Below are 21,940 nucleotides of genomic sequence, written 5' to 3'. Positions count from 1 at the left end.
AATCATATCACAATTTGTTTCCCCAAAAATATTGTGCACTGATAATAATCAGAAATGTTTCTTGAGCAGTAAATCATCATATTAGAATGATTTCTGAAGATCATGTGACACTGAAGACTGGAGTAATGATGCTGAAAATACAGCTGCACATCACAGAAATAAATTACACTTTAACAGAGATTCACATAGAAAACAGCTAGTTTAAATTCTAATAATATTTCTAAATATTCCTGCAATTACTGGATTTTTCATAAAATAAATACAGTCTTGGTGAGCAGAAGAATATTGTTTAAAAATTTAAACATCTTAATTATTCCAAACTTTTGATCAGTTGTGTATTTCACCACAAAAAGTCACAAAATTATTCTAATCCGGGGGTTAAAAGCTCTTTTATCAATGTATGAATGTCGTTAAATAACAACAACCACAACATATATAATATATATGAAAAAATAGATAGATAGATAGATATTTTACATTTTTAAATTATTTATTACTAGTACACCTTTTTTCATTGGTTGCACAAATCACACTTAATTTGACAAAAACAAAAATCTCGGTAATTTAAAAAAAAAAATTATTCATATAAATTCATAGAAATCAATGCTTCAATTTCATATAATTCTGTGGCATACAATAAAAACGGAATATTTAAAGATTTTAACACACAAGACAAATACAAAAGAAATGCACAAAATTTAAGGCATCAGTATTCTCAGATTTGCACAATATATCTCAGGATGTTCATGTCATGTTGCTGCAGAATATAAAACATCAGCTTTCCTTTGATCGGCCTCCTCTCTCCTGTGGGGAAAAAAAAGGAAAATAAATGTGTAAAATAAATTAAAAAAAAACAATTGAAAGAATAGTTCACCCTAAAATCAAAAAGTCTGTCCAAAATCATATTGTGGAGTACAAAATATGAAAGATAAACACTTTGGAATGTCAAGGAAAAGCCTCAAGCCAAAAATATGTAAACATTTTTGTTCAACTTTCAGGTTCATTTTGAATAGCATGCAAAAGAGATGCATGAAGATATTAAATAAAAAGGCAATGCACAATAACACAAAATGCAAAAAAATGCAACTATCCCAGGACTTCCTCTACTACCCCCATTCCTCTAATCCGAAATTCCTGTTGATGTAAAAGAGTCAGTTCAGGCTTCCCAACAGAAACCCGGATCCGAGTCTAGCACTCCGGGCTAAAAATAATATCCCACACAGCTGTCCCCGGACGACATGCTCTGCACGTTCTATGATGCCAGCCTGAACACTGCATGCAGAGCGCCGTCGTCCGAGGATGGTCGAGTGGATTTTCGGTGGAGTGGATTCTGGCGAGAAATGGATCGCCATTCGCCATCTGCCCTGATCTGATCTCGCCGGATCCACTCCTGACCCAGTCCCCAGACTGCCATCTCCCCGCTGCGCGGAGTGCATGCCCGAGCCCACCGCTGACGGAGAACCCGAGCTCGCCACAGCCGACAAGCCGTTGCCACATTGATCGACCTCTCGTTCGTCCCCACTGGTCCCGTCCAGCCCTGAGTGGACTCCCGTTTCCCAGTCCAACCCAGAGAGGGCTCCAGTCCCAGAGTTTAGCACAGAGAGGGCTCCAGTCCCCGAGTTTAACCCAGAGAGGGCTCCAGTCCCCGAGTTTAACCCAGAGAGGGCTCCAATCCCAGAGTTTAACCCAGAGAGGGCTCCAGTCCCAGAGTTTAGCACAGAGAGGGCTCCAGTCCCCGAGTTTAGCACAGAGAGGGCTCCAGTCCCAGAGTTTAGCACAGAGAGGGCTCCAGTCCCAGAGTTTAAAACAGAGAGGGCTCCAGTCCCAGAGTTTAAACCAGAGAGGGCTCCAGTCCCTGAGTTTAACCCAGAGAGGGCTCCAGTCCCCGAGTTTATCCCAGAGAGGGCTCCAGTCCCCGAGTTTAACCCAGAGAGGGCTCCAATCCCCGAGTTTAACCCAGAGAGGGCTCCAGTCCCCGAGTTTAACCCAGAGAGGGCTCCAGTCCCAGAGTTTAGCACAGAGAGGGCTCCAGTCCCCGAGTTTAGCACAGAGAGGGCTCCAATCCCCGAGTTTAACCCAGAGAGGGCTCCAGTCCCCGAGTTTAGACAACAGAGAGCTCCACACACCGAGTTCAGCACAGAGAGGGTTCCAGTCCCCGAGTTTAACCCAGAGAGGGCTCCAATCCCAGAGTTTAACCCAGAGAGGGCTCCAGTCCCAGAGTTTAGCACAGAGAGGGCTCCAGTCCCCGAGTTTAACCCAGAGAGGGCTCCAGTCCCCGAGTTCAACCCAGAGAGGGCTCCAATCCCCGAGTTCAACCCAGAGAGGGCTCCAGTCCCCGAGTTTAGCCCAGTGAGGGCTCCAGTCCCCGAGTTCAACCCAGAGAGGGCTCCAGTCCCCGAGTTTAACCCAGAGAGGGCTCCAATCCCCGAGTTTAGCCCAGCAAGGACTCCAGTCCCTGAGGTTATCCAAGAGAGTGCTCCTGTTCCCATGTCTAGCCCAGCGAAGGCTCCTGTTCCCATGTCCATCCCTGAGAGGGCTCTGGGTCCCAAGTTAAGCCCAGAGGCTCACAAATTCCCACCCTCTCCTTCCTCCTGCTCCATTGTCATCTGGCAGCCCCTTTGCTTGCCCTCAGCCCACTATCAGCATGGTGCGAGCTCCGTGGGACTGCCATCCTCCAGCATCGCCGTAGCTGTAGTATCTCTTGACTCTGCCTCCAGCCTCTAAGCCCCGGACTCTGCCTCGGCCCATGGACCCGTCACCTCCACCATGGCTTGTAGTTCCCTCCTCCCCGCCGTGGCCCAGTGGTCCACTAGCTTTGCCAGGCTCCCTCTTCCCACCGGCTCCGCCTTGGTCTGGCGTCGACCATCCTGCACCTCGGGACTCCACTCTTCCAGCTAAGCCTCAGTCCTCTGTCGCTCTGGCTCCACCACGGCCTTTCGGATCCACACCTCCGTGTCAGTCGCTGGTGCCATCTGCTCCACCTTGGCCCTCCGGATCCTCCCCGTCCCCCTTACTCATTGGCTCGCCATCTCCACCTCGGGCTCCTCTGCCACTGTTGGTCAGCCTCCTGTAGTCCACGGCAGTTCCTCCTCCATGGCTCCTCCATCATGGCTGTGGTCTGGGTCATGCCTGGCCCCTCCTGCATCCCACCCCTGGACTCATTCTGTGTGTTTCTCCCATGTTAATTGTTTCATTAGTTCCAGGTGTTTCTCGTCATCCCCCCCTCTAGTCCTGTGTATTTAAACTGAATCATATTCAGAGTTCCAGTGTCTGGTATTGAATGTTCCTATTACCCCACTACATGGATGTTCCTGATTCCGTTAGATGTCTATTAAAGTCTGTTAGTTTGAAGTCTACTCCTCGTTCCTCGCTCTGTGCTCCTCACAGTAGCGATCGTGACAATACCACCTTATGTGAAATTTAAGACCAAACCTGTGATGGAAATACACATGATATTACATCCATGTATGTAATATTTAATGTGTTTAATGTAAAAAGAAAACCAAATAACAAGCTGTCAAAAATGCTATTTATTATTACGATATACAGTGAACTTTTCATATCAGCAGACAACATCTCATACAAAATATCCACACAAAAGCACCGCATCAAACATACTTAAATCAGCATGTTTTTATATTTACCCCAGGATGTTATTTACCTTCATAAAGGCCCATATTTTGTAACCATTATTTAAAATAAAAAATAAAAAAGGAAAGTGCGACTTTTTATTTCGCAATTCTGACAACTTTTTCACAAAATTGCGAGAAACAAAGTCTGAATTGTGAGATAAAAAGTCGCAATGATCTTTTTTATATTCCGTGGCAGAAACAGGCTTCCATGATTTTCTGTGAATGTGTGAGACTTCTGATTCAATAGCCACTAAACAGGTAAATAACCAGAAGAATAATAAAGTGCCATAAACAGCAGGAAACTAAATATATAGCCTATCAGAAAATATCACAATACAAAAATGCAACAATAAGTACTGTGTATAGTTAACCCAAAAAAATTAAGTTTAGGCAGATTTCATTTAGGTTTAACTCACATATAAATTATAATTCACATACAAAGAATGCATCAAATTATTAATTATTTAAATATACAGTATGTACCTAATTCTGCAGAATCATCAATATTTCTATTCTGGTTAATGAACAGTACTTTTTGTTAACTAGTAAGTAATAATTAAAAAACTGACCTCATTAACTCCATTTAGTCTTTGTTAAAAGTATTGTGAGAGTATCAAATTGTTATATTATTTGGAAAATATTAAGTTTCTAATAAGTAACACTATTTATACTGACTATATTACCATTTGTGTTCTAATTTAATAATTTTAATTGTTTAATTGTTTTTTTTTTTCTATAATTTTTTTATTTTAATCAATTGGTGCAAAAGTGTTGTTACACCCCTAGTAAAGGGTAAAACTTTTTGCACTACAACCAGCGAGTTTATGAATATGATAATAAATATTTGCAATATCAATCAGTATAGCAGACTGTTTTTATCCAGCTAAAACCACCAGAAGTGACTGACACCGGAAGACTCGCACTTTCTCGTTACAAATGTCTCGTTCCAGCATTGAAAACGAGCTGTTTAAAGCTGTGAGGTGTTTGTGGTCACTCATATGAATGTGCACCTTCAGTCTAGAGCAGGGTGCATGAGCACGGCACTTTGATCAGCTTACAGCCGTTTGGGACGCCGAACAGGAGCGCATCTTCACTGGCGTTCTGGAGGCAGTACTGCAGTAGATCCGCAGCGGCTTGAGAAACCTGCGTTACAAACACACTCAGATCAAATAGAGAAGGAACTGGCACGTCGTTTCCCTTCAGAGCTCAAGAGGCGTACAACTTGTAGCCCATTTTCAGCGCAATCCGAGTTGCATCAGCTTTGAGTTTGTGTAGTTTTCTTCTTGGTTTTTGAGGAAGAGAGCGACACAATCTGTGAATGTCAGAATCAGTCTAGAAACTTGTGCAGAAATACTGTAAACATATGACCTTTGACATCAAAAACTAAAGATGTAGGACGTGTTTTCTTGTCCTTTTAAAGGTCGACAAGCCTATTTGTGACCCTGGAGCACAAAAGCAGTCTTAAGTCTCTGGGGTATATTTGTAGCAATAGCCAACAATACATTGTTTGGGTCAAAATTATCGATTTTTCTTTTATGCCAAAAATCATTAGGATATTAAGTAAAGATCATGTTCCATAAAGTTATTTTGTAAACTTCCTACCATAAATATATCAAAACTTAATTTTTGATTAGTAATATGCATTGCTAAGAATTCATTTAGACAACTTTAAAAGTGATTTTCTCAATATTTAGATTTTTTCGCACCCTCAGATTCCAGATTTTTAAATAGTTGTGTCTCAGCCAAATATTGTCCTATTTTATTATCAAGCTTCAATATAAATAATAAATATCAAATTATAAAAACTTAAAATTAATAATAAATCTGTAATTCCAAGACAAACAACACATAATACCACTAATTTAAACCAGGCCCACATTTCATTATTTCACTAACTAAAACCTGAAGGTTGGTTGTATTTTATTATTCACATTTGCTGTTTCTGCATGCTGCTCGTGTTCTAGTCAAGTCACTGCTGTTTCTACAGCGCTTTATACAATAAAGATTGCTTTAAAGCAGCTACACTGAAATAAATAGCAAAATAAGAGATTGTTGAAACTCAGAGAAGTCAGTTATTTCTAAATCTGACTGCTTGTCATATTAAATGTTTCCTCTATTGCACAAAATAGGAAAAAAAATAAACCAGCCTGTTAACTGCATCATCATGACCTCTCTATATAACTGTTATGTTTTTACAGTGCCAGAAATTTTAATAGTTGTATTAGTTTCTTTCTTTTTTTTCAATTATTATTAGTTTTAGGGATACAAAATATATATTGGTGAGCATAATCTGCCATAACTGTCTTTGCATTAGATTTTTTTTATTTTTACTATATTACAATAATTTGATGCCTGATTTCACTGAGCATATGACTTATTGTCTGTTTTTAATCATAATGACGTAAAACAGTAATATTTCAACTGGAAACAATAAGCTGTGGCATTATCTGACTCCAACATCAGACCAAATCAGACTGATAATAATTATTTAAATTAAAGGCATATTCTGCTGCTTTGCTGTATATCATATTTCAGGATATTTCTGAACAGCATTGCCATGGTCTATGAAATTATCACATCCACACATTTCTGCTCATTTTGAATGTTTATGAAAAACTTTCTAACAACAATCCATTAATAGTCTACTAGACACACAGACACCATTAAGAGCGGCAAAGTAGTTATTTGTCTCCTATCAGAGATTGCTGTTAATGAAATAAACTGAACTTTGTTTTGAAATCGTGTCGTGTAGGAGTCTAACATCACTGTGTACTGAATGAAATATCACTTATTTATGAGCGTTGAGACTTACTTTGATTCTCTCCAGGCTGGCTTCGAGTTTGAGCTGCTCAACAGTCCGTTTCATGATCGTGAGGCTCGAGTTTGAAGACATGATGATGATTCAGTCCAACTCTATCAGTTCAGATGAAGGAGCGCGTCTGAGGAGACGGAGATGGCTCATGTGTGACTGAACGACTGCTGACTTCCAGTGGATGCGTGGGTGTGGTTATGAGCGGAGGCGTGGTTATGACCGGGGTGTGGGCGTGGTTATGGGCGGGGCATGTGTGCTGCGTTATCATGGGCTGGAATCCATGCCACATATTTCCAAAGCAAGTATTGAAAAAAGAAAAACATATTTTGCGATAGAAAAATAAAGTATATTTTTATAAACAAAAATAAGAATATGCAAAATATAAATAAAACAGTGCAGAAATAAAGATGTAATTAATTAAGGACTTTTTTCCCGACACGTTTTATTTTTCTTTTACGATTCATAATTTTTGCTTTAGTTATTTTTGCTCAATACTTTATTTTCTTTTCCAAAATGTATTTTTTCGCCCCAATGCTTTATTGTTTTGCAAATATATTTATTTTTATGATAAAGATATTATTTTTTGGTATTATATATACTTTGCAGCAAACAGTGAAGAACTGAAAATGATTTTGTGTTTCAAATGTTCATTTTAGTGAACAAATGTCAGGAAAGTTTCACCATACACAGTAAATGTTAAAGCAAAAGTTGTGTAGATGTACTATGCTTCTTGACTATAGTTACATGATACGTTTTACTACTTATAATCCAATTGCATAAAAATGTAATAAATTATATTCTTTTTTACTTGCATTTTGTGCTTTGCACATTTTAATTGAAGTTTTGAACACTGAACCTGACAAACTATGAATTGCAAAGATCTTTGTATTCTTTTGGAACCCACAAGTGTAGACTAAGTGGAGAGACATACTGAAGTAAATAATATTATTAATAATAATAATAATAAAAACCACTTATTTCAAGTGTAAACTAAAATAAAATTAAAATTAAATATTGAAATATTGGGGAAAAAAATCATTATCAAACTTTCTGCAGATCAAGTGAAACTACATCTGCTTCCTGACATGCAATAATATTTTCTTCATATTTTGCTCTTCCGTGAAAAATCTTTACTTTGTTTGACTTAATATTTTACTCTTACCCATAGACTGTAGATCATAGACTCTTACGTTTTAATGTAAATATGAGTGAGCTATGAGAATTTAGAGCTGTTTGAAAAAATAAAAATTTTATTTTATTTTGCCATGTTATTTTTTATTTTATTTTGTTATGTTATTTTTTGTTTTATTTTATTTTATTATTATTGTTTTATTCACTCATCTTGTGTATATATTACTGGCTTAAAAGGTTATATGACGTTGCTAAAAAAGAACATCATTTTGCATATTTGGTGTAATGCAATGTATTTATGCTGTTTAAGGTTAAAAAAACATTATTTTCAAATGCGTCGATTTTTACAAAGCTCATCGTTCTGAAAAGCAAGGTGTGCTCTGATTGGCCAGCTATCAAGTGCATTGTGATTGGCTGAATACCTCAAGCGTGTGACGGAAATGTTACACCCCTCACCATACTGTGATGCGTGTCCCGGTGCGACAAGACAAAACCATCCAGTGGGGACACAAATAATTCATCTTTTTCATCCAATTTAAACATAATTATATTCTCCTTGCGCCTCTACAGTCAATTCCCGGGACTGAGGGAGGAGTCTGCCTTAGTTTCACTTTTAAATCGGTAAAAATGCAAATAAATACATACATTTTTTTTCACATTGACAAGCAAAACCAACATATCTGATTATTACAGGGGTCAGGGCTTATTAATAATTGATATCTGGCCACAGAACAGAGAGAAAGACGAGAGAGAAATCACCGCTCCGATCAGCGAGTGAAGTCACACAGCGAGCTCACAACAAACGAATTTATTCTTGTTTAAGACCTTAAAATATTACAGCGATTGCACACAATCCATCCACTAGAACACACCAAGAGCTAAAAGCGGGTGTTTTTGAGCTGCTGAAGTGTGGAAAATGAAAGATTTGCGTCAGCTATTTTGACAGCTCGAGACAGCGCGGCTTCTCGTGCAGGCTCACAACGAGCTCACAAAAAACGTATTTATTCTTGTTTAATGCATTTTTAAAATTAAATATTACAGCGATTGCACACAATCCATCCACTAGAACACACCAACAGCTGTTAAGGGGGAAAATGAAAGATTTGCGGCAGCCTATCTGACAGCGCGAGACTTCAACACTGGCATGCGGAAAAAAAGTCTATACTGAAACTACAGCCTTTTACATTAAAACAGTTAAGCGAATCAACACAAAACAATTAGAACATATTTTACAGATAAAAAAAATGAGTGTGTATAAGTGCTTGCGAGATTTTATTTGTCTAAGGGCTGAACATCGCATCGATTGCTCTGCAATACAGAACACGGTGACGTCTGGCTTTTCGGCGATAGAACGGACAAATAAATACACATTTCATTCACACTGACAAGCTAAAACAACATATGTTATTATTATCGGGTCAGATCTCATTAATAATTGATGTCTGGCCAGAGATCAGTATGAAAGACGAGAGAAAAATCATCGCTCCGATCAGAGAGTAGCCTACAGTCCGATCGTGCTCACAGTAAAAGCATGTTTATAGTTTTTTAAGAGCTTTTAAAAATAATATATTACAGCAAATGCACGCAATCCACCCATTAGAACACAAAGAGAGCTAAATTCAGGTGTTTGTGAGCGGTTTAAATGAAAGAATATTTGACAGCGCCAGGCGGCCGTTTTCTAACACTGGAAAGGGAAAAAAAGTCTACACACAGAAACTCCAGCCCTTTACATTAAAACAGTCAAACAAATTAAAAACAAAACAATTAGAAGAATATATTAAAGAGATTAAAATGAGTGCGTGTGAGATATTTTTGTCTTAGGGCACAATAACACATTGCATCGATATCTCGAGTTACTGAGGACGCTGATTCAGGCTTTTCGGCGCAAGAACGGACAAATCACATAAAAGATTATTTCAAAATACATAATAGCTTGGCGAATATAAAGGAAAACAGCCAAGTGAACATAAACTGTAGAGAAATAAATCGGAAATGGATCATGATACTGGATTTGAATATTAAAGTGACTGCAGCTGCTTTCTGTCTTCAATTTGAATCTATATAAAAAAAGAAAAAAGAAAAAACAAAACAGAAAATCATTCGTCTTGGCTGCTTTTTTGTATGTCTGTATGTATTCATGTTTGTATTTATTTATTTAATTATTTATTGCTCTAACTAGAATGAATCTATATTTAATTAAATCTATGACATGTTATTGTCCATTTGATTTGTCCATTTCTGCATCTAAACACCTAAAAACCTAAAACATGCTCTTTTATACAATTGTTTGCAATTTCTTTATTTGTTGTCATAAAAACCTTATCATTACGACACAAAATAACAATTGTCAATAGTAAATATTATGAAAACAATAACTGTTGTAATTTTGTCATCATTATATAGTTTATGTATTATAATTGAAAAAAAACAAAAAACAATTTAGCAACTCACATAGTTATCATTCATCACTGCTTAAAAATGTAAGTTGAAAAATAAACTCTTAAAGCATGAAATAAGATACAGAATCAGTAAATTCGATTTTAATGTGGGTAAATTATCAATGAACTAATCATTAAATATTTGTAATCATTCAAAAAATATTGGCCCCTTTCATAATGTTGTTCAGAAATGAAGGCCACAATGCTAATATTGTCCACACGATGGCGCCACGGGATAGAAAAACTTCAAGATCTGTTCAAAGACTTGAAAATGTTTCATTTATGTGCATAAATATAAAATGCACATGCACATACATGCATATACATGCATTCTATTTTCATAAACTTTAATAAAGCCCAATATAGTATTTATGCAAAAACTGTAATCTTCTAAATACCATTACTTTTTTTCTTATTTTAATAGTATTGACAACATATTTCTCAAGTTATCACACATAAAGTGAAGGAACACTATATTAGTTATCTATTTTCATATCTATTTTCACCTTGACTTAAACCGCATTGTTTCATTTACCTTCTGTGTCGTTGCCCACAACACTTCAGTGAGTAGACTGTGAAATAGCAAACGGGAAAAAAAGGCATGACTTATTTCGCATCCAGCTAGCCAACTCTGTCGAAGCTTTTGTCATAGCCTAGGCTTTTTATTAGAACAGAAAACAGCAAGTGTCCATAGAAAAATACTGTTGTAGGTTTTTTCCCACCAAGGCAGCTCAAGAAGGTTGGACACACAAGAACAGTGGCTCTTTTGGCCCAAGGCCAAGCCAACATCAAAGTTCAAACCTCGAACTTTACATTCTAGTTACTGATTATAATGACTCATACTGTCTTTTTATGCGTTGCTTATCACGCTGCGTAAACATAAAACCATGTCTGCATTTGTGATCGGAGAAACGATAAACAGCAAGCTCTACTCTACACGTTTGAATCATCAGTGACAAAAACTCCAAAAAAATAAAAGTACACACACACTCTGTGTCACAAAAACAACACACCCCTCAAAAATTTAATAACACCACCACATAGAAAAAAAAGACACCAGCATTGTAGGCTACTCTCAGAGGAAACTTGAACTGTTGAACTGTTCTGGAACAGTGTTGTAAATACAACTTAACCACTGATTTCTAGTTGTGTCCTCTTTTGGAAGGCCAAACAAAGAAGATTCACTTTCACAACGAAACACACAGCGTCTCCACGACATGGCAGCGGCGGCAAGAGACAGAATAAAAGATATGCTTTCTTTCTTTGCGTGAACATTTGGGCGGCATTATGCAACACTGCAAAAAAATGTGTTTTCAGCCAGAATATCAAAAAAATCTTAAATCAAGAAGTATTTTCTAGACAAGTAAAAAAAACAAAAAGTGTCTTGTTTTCAGAAAAAAAAAAATATAATATTCACCAAATTCACAATAACAAAAAATAACCCATTTTAAATGAAAGGAAATAAACTACCAACTTATTAAGCAAAATGAAAGGAGTGAAATTATTTCCTTATGAAATTAACTCTTTGTGAAGCCAAACACTCAGGAATTCTCGCAATGATTTGATCAGAGGCAAATGATCCAGGCAACTAAAAGTTGCTATATGCTCACATAAAACATTTACTATATCTATGATCGTAAACCTTTCATGTTTGGTGTCATTTTAAAGGTCTTTGTGCGATGGGTAAAATTGTCTCAATTTTACAGTAGTCTCTTCTATTATGAGGAATACTGAAAACATTTGTAGAACTGTGTTCTGCTGAGGAAGGGGTGTGTTCCATTGTAGGGTCTGTGGGAATGCTTCCAAGCTAGGAGTGACCCTGGGGCCACATGAACCTAGCAAGCCAAAAGGTCTTTATGTTTTTACAACTGATTTGAAGATTTCTTTGTTTCTAAGGGGAGTGACCAAAACACTACTTTGCGATTCTGTAGCCAGAAAGCCCGTAGTATGGTGGGTGTCCACACACTCTATACTATGTATTTTCCAAGTCAGGTATGCATCCTTTACTCCTAGATTTATCTTTGAGAATTTGATGTCTTATATTGATTTGATATCTTTGAATTGGCTATATAAATTGGCACAATACATATTTACCTGACTGATAATATATTGTTATATTTGACTCATTCTGATCTCTTCTGAAATCATTTTTCAAGTAGATTAATGTGTAGTGGTATTTCCGCAAATCTGCGTTCAGGACAGATCATACTGAAGCACCAATGGATGAACCAATGGGGAACACCATTAGGGATCTTCTGATTTCTGCCTGTCACTGGCTTAACACAATGTAGCTTTCGTGGTTATAGAGAAAAATACACTTTTTGTTATGAGAATGCAGGGTGTAGCTCACTAACCACTCTGCATTCTCTGAGCAAGCTCGGGACTGACAGGTTTGTGTCCGTGGGTTCACTATCGGCTGAAGTGCAATTCCTGTGTGGTACCTGGTCCCTAATGAATGAATAATTGAAAGTATGGGATTTCCAGAATACTCAAATATCTAAATTAATAAACAATCGATATCTGTGATCAGCTTTTGATAGAAATATTGCACAAATTTAATGATCACGTAAAATTGGAGTCAGTTTGAACACGGAGCTAGACTAAAATTCAAACTAAATCCTGATAAATACAGAAGCGGACGTATAAAACAGAATATGCATTAAACCTTCGACCAGGCCGCTGGATTCTGTTTTTTGGGCCGGCGGGTGGATTCTTACAAAAATAATCTTATTTCAAACAGAAAACAAACGTCCCTTATCCGATTGCAATCCAATGACAGGGACGCACATTTTGAAGGACAATAGCCTATAAGATATATTTTGAATGTTCGGTAGTCCTCAAATAACATTATAGTCCAGTCTTGTCTAGTTAACGTGGCATAAATTTCATCATATTTTCGTCATCAGATATTAGTTTTAGCTCGTCAATATCTCGTCTTAGTCACAGAAAAAAATTTCGTTAACAAGTATTTTTCGTCGTTGTCTTCGTTAATGAAATTAACACTGTACCAAACATTCAAAATGCATCCTATAGGCTATTGTCCTTCAAAATTTGCGTCCCTGTCATTGGATTGCGATCGGATAAGGGGCGTTTGCTTATCTAGTCAGTATAGCCGCCGCAGTGAATGGATAGGCTAATAAAAAGCGATCTGAAACAATGCCCTCAGCACCCGAAGGGGTAGGGATAAGGTAACCAGACGTCCGGTTTTTCCCGGGAGTCAATTTGTTGTCGATTAACTTAAAGTTAGTGAAGGAATAGGTAAAATCGCTCATATAAAAGCGCTTCCCCCCTTCCCCCAATCCCCAACTCCTCAGTTCTCATATACAGCACACAATCAGTTCTCAGCACTCAAACACACACCAGTCCAAGGCTGCATCCGAAAACTGAAAAATGCTGCCTTCGGAGGACACATTCCAAGGTAGGAAGGCAACAAGGCACGTCTGAATTCAATGTTAGTGTCAGTTCCTGTCTCCTGAGATGCCTTCATTTGGCCGATTTTTGAAGGCAGCATAGATGTATCCTTCGCTGCCTTTGATATCCCACAATCCTGTGCGTTCCATTCTGTGACCGTTCAGCCAAAAAATAAAGATGGCATCTGAAAGTAGCGGTCGGTGGTCAGTTTGTATGTAAATGTATGTTTCTGATCAACGTTTTCCACTTTTTATGTAATTTCTAGCGAGAAATTAATGTTGCAGTAATGAAATATCCACTTAGTTATCAGCAAAGCTCTCTATATTTTGCTGTAGATCATTAAACAATTACTCTGCCTCAGAAGCCTGTCCAAAATCAGTTTCATGAGGTGCCTTCGTGCAAAAACGCTGCCTGCAAAGTCATTGCCTGATACAGCAGCGAGGCAGCAAGTCACCTGCCTAAGTTTTTGGATGCAGCTCAAATGTTTATCGTGTAGAGTATCTCACGTAAATACAGTAGGTTATAAATAAACTAAAACATAAACATAAAAACTAAAACTAAATCAGTATCACAATCACACCCCTTCACATCAACATCAATTACATTAATGTTAACCAACAAAAGATCTTAAATAAATGTATACATGTTAAGTAAACCTACTGTATCTGAAAAAATGAGTTTCATTTGTATCGCTATCATATTTGTCTTATTGTGCTTCTTTTTTTAAATTATATAATAGTAATATTGTTATACGTTGCTTCTTTTTCACTACTGTTAAAGGGATAGTTCACCCAAAAATGAAAATTGTCAATTTATTCAAGTTTTTCCAAATTCAATCCCAAGCTTAATTGATTTGGTCTAAAGAGAGAAGAATTGATGATTATTTTAGTCTGAAGACTACATATAAAATAGCTACCAAAATAAATTTTGCTAACTGCAGTTTGGCTAAAATTATTGACTAAAAGTTGACATAAATGCAACGACTAATACTAGACTAAAACTATGAAAGACTTAAATGACTAAAATGTGACTAAGACTATTAAGCATTTTCGTCTCAAGATAAAGACTAAATCTAAATCAAAAATGCCTGCCAAAATTAACTGAAGCGGAGTGATACAAACGGTGAAAAGGCTGGAGTTCCTATATCACTGAATATAACACTCCTCTCAGCCAATCAGATTTGAGGAACAGAAATGTAAGGACCAGAAAGAACTTTGTTTGTGTGTGTGTGTGTGTGTATATATATAATTTTTTTTTTTTTTTTATATACATCATATATAAATATATATATATATATATATATATATATATATATATATATATATATATATATATATACACATATATATATATTCACAAGCCACTGTACCAATTAACATCAGTTCAGTTTTAGAGCCATTCAGTTTCAGGAAGTTACACTTCATCCAGATTCTGATTTCTTCTTCTAGACACTTACTCAGTGTAGATAATATGCAGTGGACATCAGAGTTAGTGGTGATGTAAATCTGGGTATCATCTGCATAGCAGTGGTACCCAAGACCATAATTCCTGATAATCTGCCCAAGTGAAAGCATATATAGCAGGGGATCTCAACTCTGGCCCTCGAAGTCCACTTTCCTGCAGAGTTTAGCTCCTACCTTAATTAAACACACCTGGACAAGCTAATCAAGGTCTTCAGGATTAATTGAAAGTTACTGTCAGGTGAGTTTGATCAAGGTTGAATGTAAACTCTGCAGGAAAGTGGACCTCGAAGGCCAGAGTTGAAAACACCTGATATATAAGCCAAACAAAATCGGGCCCAATACTGAACCCTGAGGAACTCCCTGTCGAACAGGTATGGTATCAGATCTGTAAGTTAAGTTATGGTTAAGTATATGGTTAAGCAAGATTGAAATCAAGCAATAATTGTTCCAGAGAGACCCAGCCAACTAGACTGAAAACAAGTTCTCATCTAATATATATTCATTTCTTACATTTCAGGGAAACAGAAACTCCATTTCTCAGTTCAGTGACAATGACATTTAAAAATCAAATACACACAAAAAACTTCAATAAATAACTACAAACTTTTATTTTGTAATTGTGGTAGAAATGTCTTCTACAATTGCCAGATTTCAATAAATAACTTTGAGCATGTGACATGACATCCATCCAGTAACCCCTGACCCCGAGCACCCCCCCTCACAGAACTGCCTGAGAACAGCAGCATCGAGCCTCAAACCAGGCTGACAAAATCTCCACCGGAGTGAAGAGAAAATAAGACAACAAACGCAACTCTAACGCTTCCCTCAAGTCTTTCCCGAAGAGATTCGAGGCTTTACGTTCACCCAGCCTCGTACAAAATGTCCATCGTGTTCAATATGTACACCTAGAGAGGTGAGGGCGCCAACGCGACTGAAAACAGAGTCCAGACGATCTACAACTCGTCCTTGTCACCCTGATCCTCACCCTCCTCCGGTGGCGGGCCGCCCGCGCTACCGTACAGCTTGCTTACGATGGGCTGTACAATTTCCTCCAGCTCCTTCTTCTTGGCCTGGAAGTCCTCGAGGTCTGCTTCCTGGTGAGACTCCAGCCACTCTATCTTCTCCTCGACTGCCTTCTCGATGGTCTCTTTGTCCTCGGACGACAGTTTGCCACCCAGCTTTTCCTTATCCCCGATCTGGTTCTTCAGGGAGTAGGCGTAGCTCTCCAGCTCGTTGCGGGCGTCGATGCGCTCCTTCAGCTTCTTGTCCTCATCGGCGAAGCGTTCAGCCTCGTTCACCATGCGCTCAATGTCCTCAGGGGTCAGTCGGTTCTGGTCATTGGTGATGGTGATCTTGTTCTTGTTGCCCGTGCCCTTATCCTCTGCGGTGACACGTAGGATGCCGTTGACGTCAATCTCAAAGGTGACCTCGATCTGAGGGACGCCGCGGGGAGCCGGAGGGATGCCGGTCAGGTCAAAGGTGCCCAGAAGGTGGTTATCTTTAGTTAGCGGACGCTCACCTGGAAAGATGATGATTAAAGATGAGTGAGAAATAAGAAATGTCTTAAAATGTAGCAAAATGGGGGAAAATCTGAGACTAATGTTAGAAATGGCTTGAAATGCAGTAAAATTTGTAAAGAAAGCTTATCTTGAATAAATAAAATTTACTAGTCTAATGATTTAGTTTTATTTAAATAGAAAATCTAAACATTTGGCTTACAACGACTTAAAATTTAACAGGAATTAAAAAAAAAAAAAATGCATGTTTCTAATGAACACCATGCCAGCTACCATGGCTATTTTCAACTGAAAAAGGTCTTAAAATATAACAAAATATGGAGAGAAAAAAATATTTAGCTTTTGAAATGTTATCTAAACTAAAACATTAAAACTCTTTCCATATAAACAATTCAAACGGGGTCATAAATGTCAATATAATTCAGTAAGATGCTTTGACTCTGAAAGTGTCGCTCACCTTCATAAACTTTGATGGTGACAGTTGGCTGGTTGTCAGAAGCGGTGGAGAAGATCTGGGATTTCTTGGTGGGTACAACGGTGTTCCTGGGAATGAGTTTGGTCATCACTCCTCCGACCGTCTCAATGCCCAGTGTCAAAGGGCAAACGTCCAGAAGCACCAGGTCACCTGTTCAACACATTTCAGTCAGTAATCACCTCAAGAGACTTGGTATGATTATACAGCCCAGACTATATAGTTTGTAGAGGGACTCACCAGTGTCCTCTTCTCCTGACAGGACTCCAGCCTGGACGGCGGCTCCGTAAGCCACGGCCTCATCCGGGTTGATTCCTCTGGACGGCTCCTTGCCGTTGAAGAACTCCTTCACCAGCTGCTGGATCTTGGGAATACGAGTGGAGCCACCGACCAGGACGATCTCGTCAATGTCAGTCTTCTTCAGGTCAGAGTCTTCCAGAACCTTCTGCACTGGTTTCATGGTGGAGCGGAACAAGTCCTGTGAGGATAAGAGCACAAAACATTGATTATTTTCCATGCATTGAACAGATACAGGCACAATCACTGCTTCTCTAATCTCGGGATTCACAAAACACTTGCTGCTCCAACTGAATCACAAGTATGATAAATAATTGATGTCTATATTTTCTATAGAGCGTTCAAAATACAGAACTATTGAAATAGGCTTAGCGTTTCCGACACACGCTGTGCCTTGCCTTGCTCAAGGGCACCTCAGTCGTGGTAGTGCCGACCCGAGACTCGAACCCACAACCTTAGTGTTAGGAATCAAACTCTCTAACTATTAGGCCATGACTTCCCTACTTTAGTTGGCAATGCGGAGCTTCTCTTACCATGTTGAGCTCCTCAAACTTGGCGCGAGTCAGCGTCTCGGAGAAGTCTTCACCCTCGAAGAAGGACTCGATCTCGATGCGGGCCTGGTGCTGGGCGGACAGCGCTCTCTTGGCCTTCTCCACCTCACGACGCAGCTTCTGCACGGCGCGGTTGTCCTTGCGCACATCCTTGCCGGTTTTCTTCTTGTATAGCTTGATGAAGTGCTCCATGACACGCTGATCGAAGTCTTCGCCGCCGAGGTGAGTGTCTCCGTTGGTGGCCACCACCTCGAAGACGCCGTTATCGATGGTCAGCAGGGAAACGTCGAAGGTGCCGCCACCAAGATCAAACACCAGGATGTTCTTCTCACCATCCCTCTTGTCCATACCATCTGCGGTTCTGTGGAGAGCAAGATGGTCAACAGGGTTATTATCATCAATTAAATCCATTAAAAAAAAAAAAAAAAAAAAAAAAAAAAAAACGAAGCAGAATCAATTCTATACTTACGGCTCATTGATGATCCTCATGACGTTCAGACCGGCGATGGTTCCTGCATCTTTGGTGGCCTGGCGCTGGGCATCATTGAAATAAGCGGGCACAGTGACCACAGCATGTGTGACCTTTAGAAGAGCAGAAACAGATCAATGTTGAGTTCTACTGCAGGGCAACAGAGATTACATTTTTGTTCTTTGAGTCAAAAATTTACCTTCTTTCCAAGGTAAGCCTCTGCAGTTTCCTTCATTTTAGTCAGAACCATAGCAGAGATTTCCTCAGGGGCGAAAGTCTTCATCTGACCTGATCCGATGTCCAGCTGGATGTGAGGCTTGTTCTTCTTCTCAATAACCTGGAAGAGACACAGCAGGTGTTTAGCGTCCCCATTGAAGACAAAGAGACAAATACAGTTCAGACACAGGCTGGCAGACATGTGTACCTTAAAGGGAAAGTATTTAATGTCCTGTTGCACGGACGAGTCGCCCCACGTGCGTCCGATCAACCTCTTGGCATCAAAGACGGTGTTCTCTGGGTTGGAGGTCAGCTGGTTCTTCGCAGCATCTCCGATGAGACGCTCACCTTCGGTGGTGAAGGCCACGTATGACGGAGTGATGCGGTTTCCCTGGTCATTAGCGATGATCTCGACACGGCCGTTCTTGAACACTCCAACACTGGAGCAAATTAAAATAGTATAAGTTATATATAAAAATATATAAATATGCATGCTTTTCTTGTCTTGAAGATCAACTGTAATGGCCCTTTGAACCCTGTATGTGAATCCAAACTCATTCTCACCAGGAGTAGGTCGTCCCGAGGTCTATTCCAATCACGGTCCCGACACTATCCTTCTTGTCGTCCTCTTCGGCAAAAACGCTGCCGGCCACCAGCAGGAACACGCAGAGCAATCTCATCTTGATGTTGATCTCGTGTCAAATGGTCTCCGATTTCTATAAAGACTACTTTAAAGATAAAGGTCAGAGGTCAGAGCAGGTACATAATGAAGCACACTGGATGGACAGACGACTATAAACCAAGCAATGTATTTTCATGCAAAAACTAATGCATGGAAAAATCCTACACATCTTCTACATAGTTTAGAATGGCTGTATTGAGTTCAGCTGCACGTGCATATTAATCCATTTAAATATAAAGAATGTGAAAATACTAATTAAATATTTAATAAAGGCCAATGCAAAGAATAAAGATACTATAAATGTCCAAAAAAAAATATGTAGTTGTCAATCACAAGAGTAACTAGTCTCCAGTTCGACCTCGTGGGTGCTGATCACAGATCATCAAATCCTCATTTTGACTATTTACTCCAAATATTAATTTTATGATATAATGTAAATATTTTAAAAACACATTTACTTAAGATAAAAACCTATTAAAGATAAAAATAAAAAATAAAAAACATTAATTCGGCTCGTCTTACCGCTTACTATCGAATGAATGAACGAATATTACAAGAAGCAAACAAGACGCATTCTCAATTGCATTTACAAACACTATTTAAAAATTATATTTACGTTACATGTATATTTTTAATCTAGCAATTTAAGCAACATTCCTCGAGACTATCAAAACAGTTATAACGGGTTGCTTTGATACAGCTCTTTATAATGCAAACCGATTAAATAAATAGTTTAAATGAGATACCTGATAAGTGTAGTGATAAGCTCTATTTGAAGAGTGTGGATGCTGTCTGTCTTTTTCTCTCCTCTCTGTGTTTCTCGTGTGTTCTCTGAGTCTCGACTGTAACTCATAGCGCTGCGCTCGCCTGTTTATAAGCCGACACTGCTTCCCAGTCGTGGAGCCTCGCCATTGGTCGGAGAGCAGCTCGTTGGAAGGCGCTGATTGGCTGAGCGTTGCACGCTGGCTGATGCTGATTTGCACACGTACTGGCGGCGGAAACGTCATCGGTTGAGGCGAACTGTAACGATTTGATTGGTTCGCGTCAGGTGTCAGTCTGGATGGGGGCGGTGCTGCGCTCAAACCAGGCCATGAATTTGGAATACTTTTTATTAAAACGTACGACAAAACACTCATTCTTTACAGGTTTAGATATTGTATGTGTTTTACTCACATATACTTACACATAACATATCTCTTACATAGGAAGTGACTCTTCTATTCTCAAATAAAAGCAGGAATGTTGTGTAATGCATGCATGAATATATGGCACATTCACAGTGATGTTGTTGTGGTTTGGTGACTCATTATCAAAACTATCAGTGTGCAAACAACAAATGATCAGCTGTCATGTAATGATGAAATGATAAGGAACAATCTGGCAATGCTTTTCAGAATGATTTTTAAATGTAGTATGGCTGCTTTAAATGGTTATATTGATTAGACTTATTGATTAAAATTTCTGAATTGATTTAGCATATTTCTGTATAGCTTGAGTGTTGTATTTTTATTTGTATCTTTCATTTACAAGTGGCGCTAATTAAAGGTAGTGTCATCGTGTCGTGTGTGTGGAAATAATTCAGATTTTCAATCATGGGTGCCTTGTAAAATATTATTTCAATCTGTAAAAAGTGTCTCGTTCAAGGTTATAAAAGGGTTGGAATAGAGTCTTTTAGTAATTCAACATTTCATTACGGAATAACGTTAGGGTGATAAGGTTATGTTAGTATAATTACCTGACACTATCCTTCAGAAGCTTTACAAAACAGATAAATTATCTATCAATAAAAAAACCTCAATATGTCAAATGTATATTAGCATACAAAAGACTGATCAGTTAAATCACTGTATTATGAGACCATTGATATAAAGACATACCAGATATTCTTGATATTGCCTCTGACTAAATACACAACAAGTTGCCCTCTGAACAAAAGGACGAGGAAGTTCAAGAGTAAAAAAATATAAACAAAAGGTTTGTTGGGCCCTTATGTTGTGTCATACAAACTTACTAATGTCATTTAGACACTATCAGTGATTGGAAAGTGTAAATCTGCATCAGAAATGACCAGACTGTAAATGTAATGTAAATGATGAAATTTGCACACTGAACTTGTGATTTTATTATTATGAAAAGGTTTGTTTATTGCACAGCACTGAGCCCAAATTTTAACCAAATTGTAAAGTGTTACCATATATTATTGTATTTTTTTTAAATAGTTGTATTATTATTAATTTAGTAACAAATAAAAAGGAATTTCCATTAGGCAACAATGAACTAATATTTATAGTGTTACCATATATTATTGTTTCCATTAGTAACCATGAACCTTTGTAAAGTTTTACCAATATTATTGTATTTTTTTAAATAGTTGGTAGTTTTTTTTTTTTTTTTTTTTTAAATAGGGTGACCATATTTTAGTTTTCCAAAAAGAGGACAGTGGGTGCGTGTGGAGCGGGGGGGCTGTGGTGTGGTTGGTGGTTAAAGTAGTGCCAAAGGGTAGTGCAATGGCCATATCTCAAATATCAAAACTCAAAATATGTCATTTCCATAACTAAAATACTTATTTTACAGTCACTGTAATGCATATTGATTATAGACTCAGCTAAAAAGCTTCCTGATAGTGGCCCTCCTTTACAAAACTTAACAGCACAGTTTTATCATAGGTAGAATGCAAAATTAATTTATGCAAATGTTCACACCTTTAACCCACGGGGGAAAATCAACCCATGGCAACAGTTTAAAAGTAGCCAAATTAAAAATAAAAAAAAAAAAAAAAAAAAAAAAACATGACTTGACAACCCTGCATCCAGCACGAGCTGCAGGAATCAGATTTGACTGATCACAGG

At 38.3% G+C, this 21,940-nt stretch overlaps 2 protein-coding genes across 4 annotated transcripts; both read right to left on the bottom strand.

Moving 5' to 3' along the window:
* Positions 1 to 471: 471 nt before the first annotated feature.
* gng10 (guanine nucleotide binding protein (G protein), gamma 10) lies at positions 472 to 15,421 on the bottom strand. Of its 3 annotated transcripts, none has more exons than XM_042751682.1 (4): positions 14,881 to 15,421; positions 6,445 to 6,715; positions 4,691 to 4,775; positions 472 to 804 (listed from the first exon to the last, which is right to left on the bottom strand). In XM_042751682.1, coding segments are annotated over exons 2-4 (168 nt in total). In that variant the 5' UTR covers positions 6,526 to 6,715; positions 14,881 to 15,421; the 3' UTR covers positions 472 to 802. The 3 variants fall into 3 exon arrangements, with proteins under 3 accessions (XP_042607616.1, XP_042607607.1, XP_042607600.1); XM_042751673.1 differs by having other exon boundaries at positions 4,643 to 4,775; positions 6,445 to 6,571; positions 14,881 to 15,399; XM_042751666.1 differs by lacking the exon at positions 14,881 to 15,421 and having other exon boundaries at positions 4,643 to 4,775; positions 6,445 to 6,669.
* Positions 15,422 to 15,484: 63 nt separating this feature from the next.
* On the bottom strand, positions 15,485 to 19,979 carry LOC109076076 (endoplasmic reticulum chaperone BiP-like). The gene is made up of 9 exons (XM_042751482.1): positions 19,838 to 19,979; positions 18,974 to 19,137; positions 18,618 to 18,849; positions 18,393 to 18,530; positions 18,194 to 18,306; positions 17,707 to 18,085; positions 17,117 to 17,354; positions 16,862 to 17,029; positions 15,485 to 16,406 (listed from the first exon to the last, which is right to left on the bottom strand). Exons 2-9 carry the CDS (start codon positions 19,087 to 19,089, stop codon positions 15,841 to 15,843), a joined length of 1,950 nt encoding a protein of 649 aa, XP_042607416.1. The 5' UTR covers positions 19,090 to 19,137; positions 19,838 to 19,979; the 3' UTR covers positions 15,485 to 15,840.
* Positions 19,980 to 21,940: the final 1,961 nt, after the last annotated feature.

The sequence above is a fragment of the Cyprinus carpio genome, chromosome A5 (assembly GCF_018340385.1).
Source record: "Cyprinus carpio isolate SPL01 chromosome A5, ASM1834038v1, whole genome shotgun sequence".
In the NCBI taxonomy this organism is placed as follows: domain Eukaryota; kingdom Metazoa; phylum Chordata; class Actinopteri; order Cypriniformes; family Cyprinidae; genus Cyprinus; species Cyprinus carpio.
This window is presented reverse-complemented; position numbering and strand designations above follow the sequence as displayed.

What these genes read in the sequence shown, in the direction of transcription:
- gng10 (XM_042751673.1), bottom strand. Translation starts at nt 6,525, where the DNA reads ATGTCTTCAAACTCGAGCCTCACGATCATGAAACGGACTGTTGAGCAG. An exon ending in CCAGCCTGGAGAGAATCAAA is followed by an intron (nt 4,776 to 6,444) that starts GTAAGTCTCAAC and finishes TTTGTAACGCAG; the next exon opens with GTTTCTCAAGCCGCTGCGGA.
- LOC109076076 (XM_042751482.1), bottom strand. Translation starts at nt 19,089, where the DNA reads ATGAGATTGCTCTGCGTGTTCCTGCTGGTGGCCGGCAGCGTTTTTGCC. An exon ending in AGGCTTACCTTGGAAAGAAG is followed by an intron (nt 18,307 to 18,392) that starts GTAAATTTTTGA and finishes GCTCTTCTAAAG; the next exon opens with GTCACACATGCTGTGGTCAC. An exon ending in AGTTTGAGGAGCTCAACATG is followed by an intron (nt 17,355 to 17,706) that starts GTAAGAGAAGCT and finishes TTATCCTCACAG; the next exon opens with GACTTGTTCCGCTCCACCAT.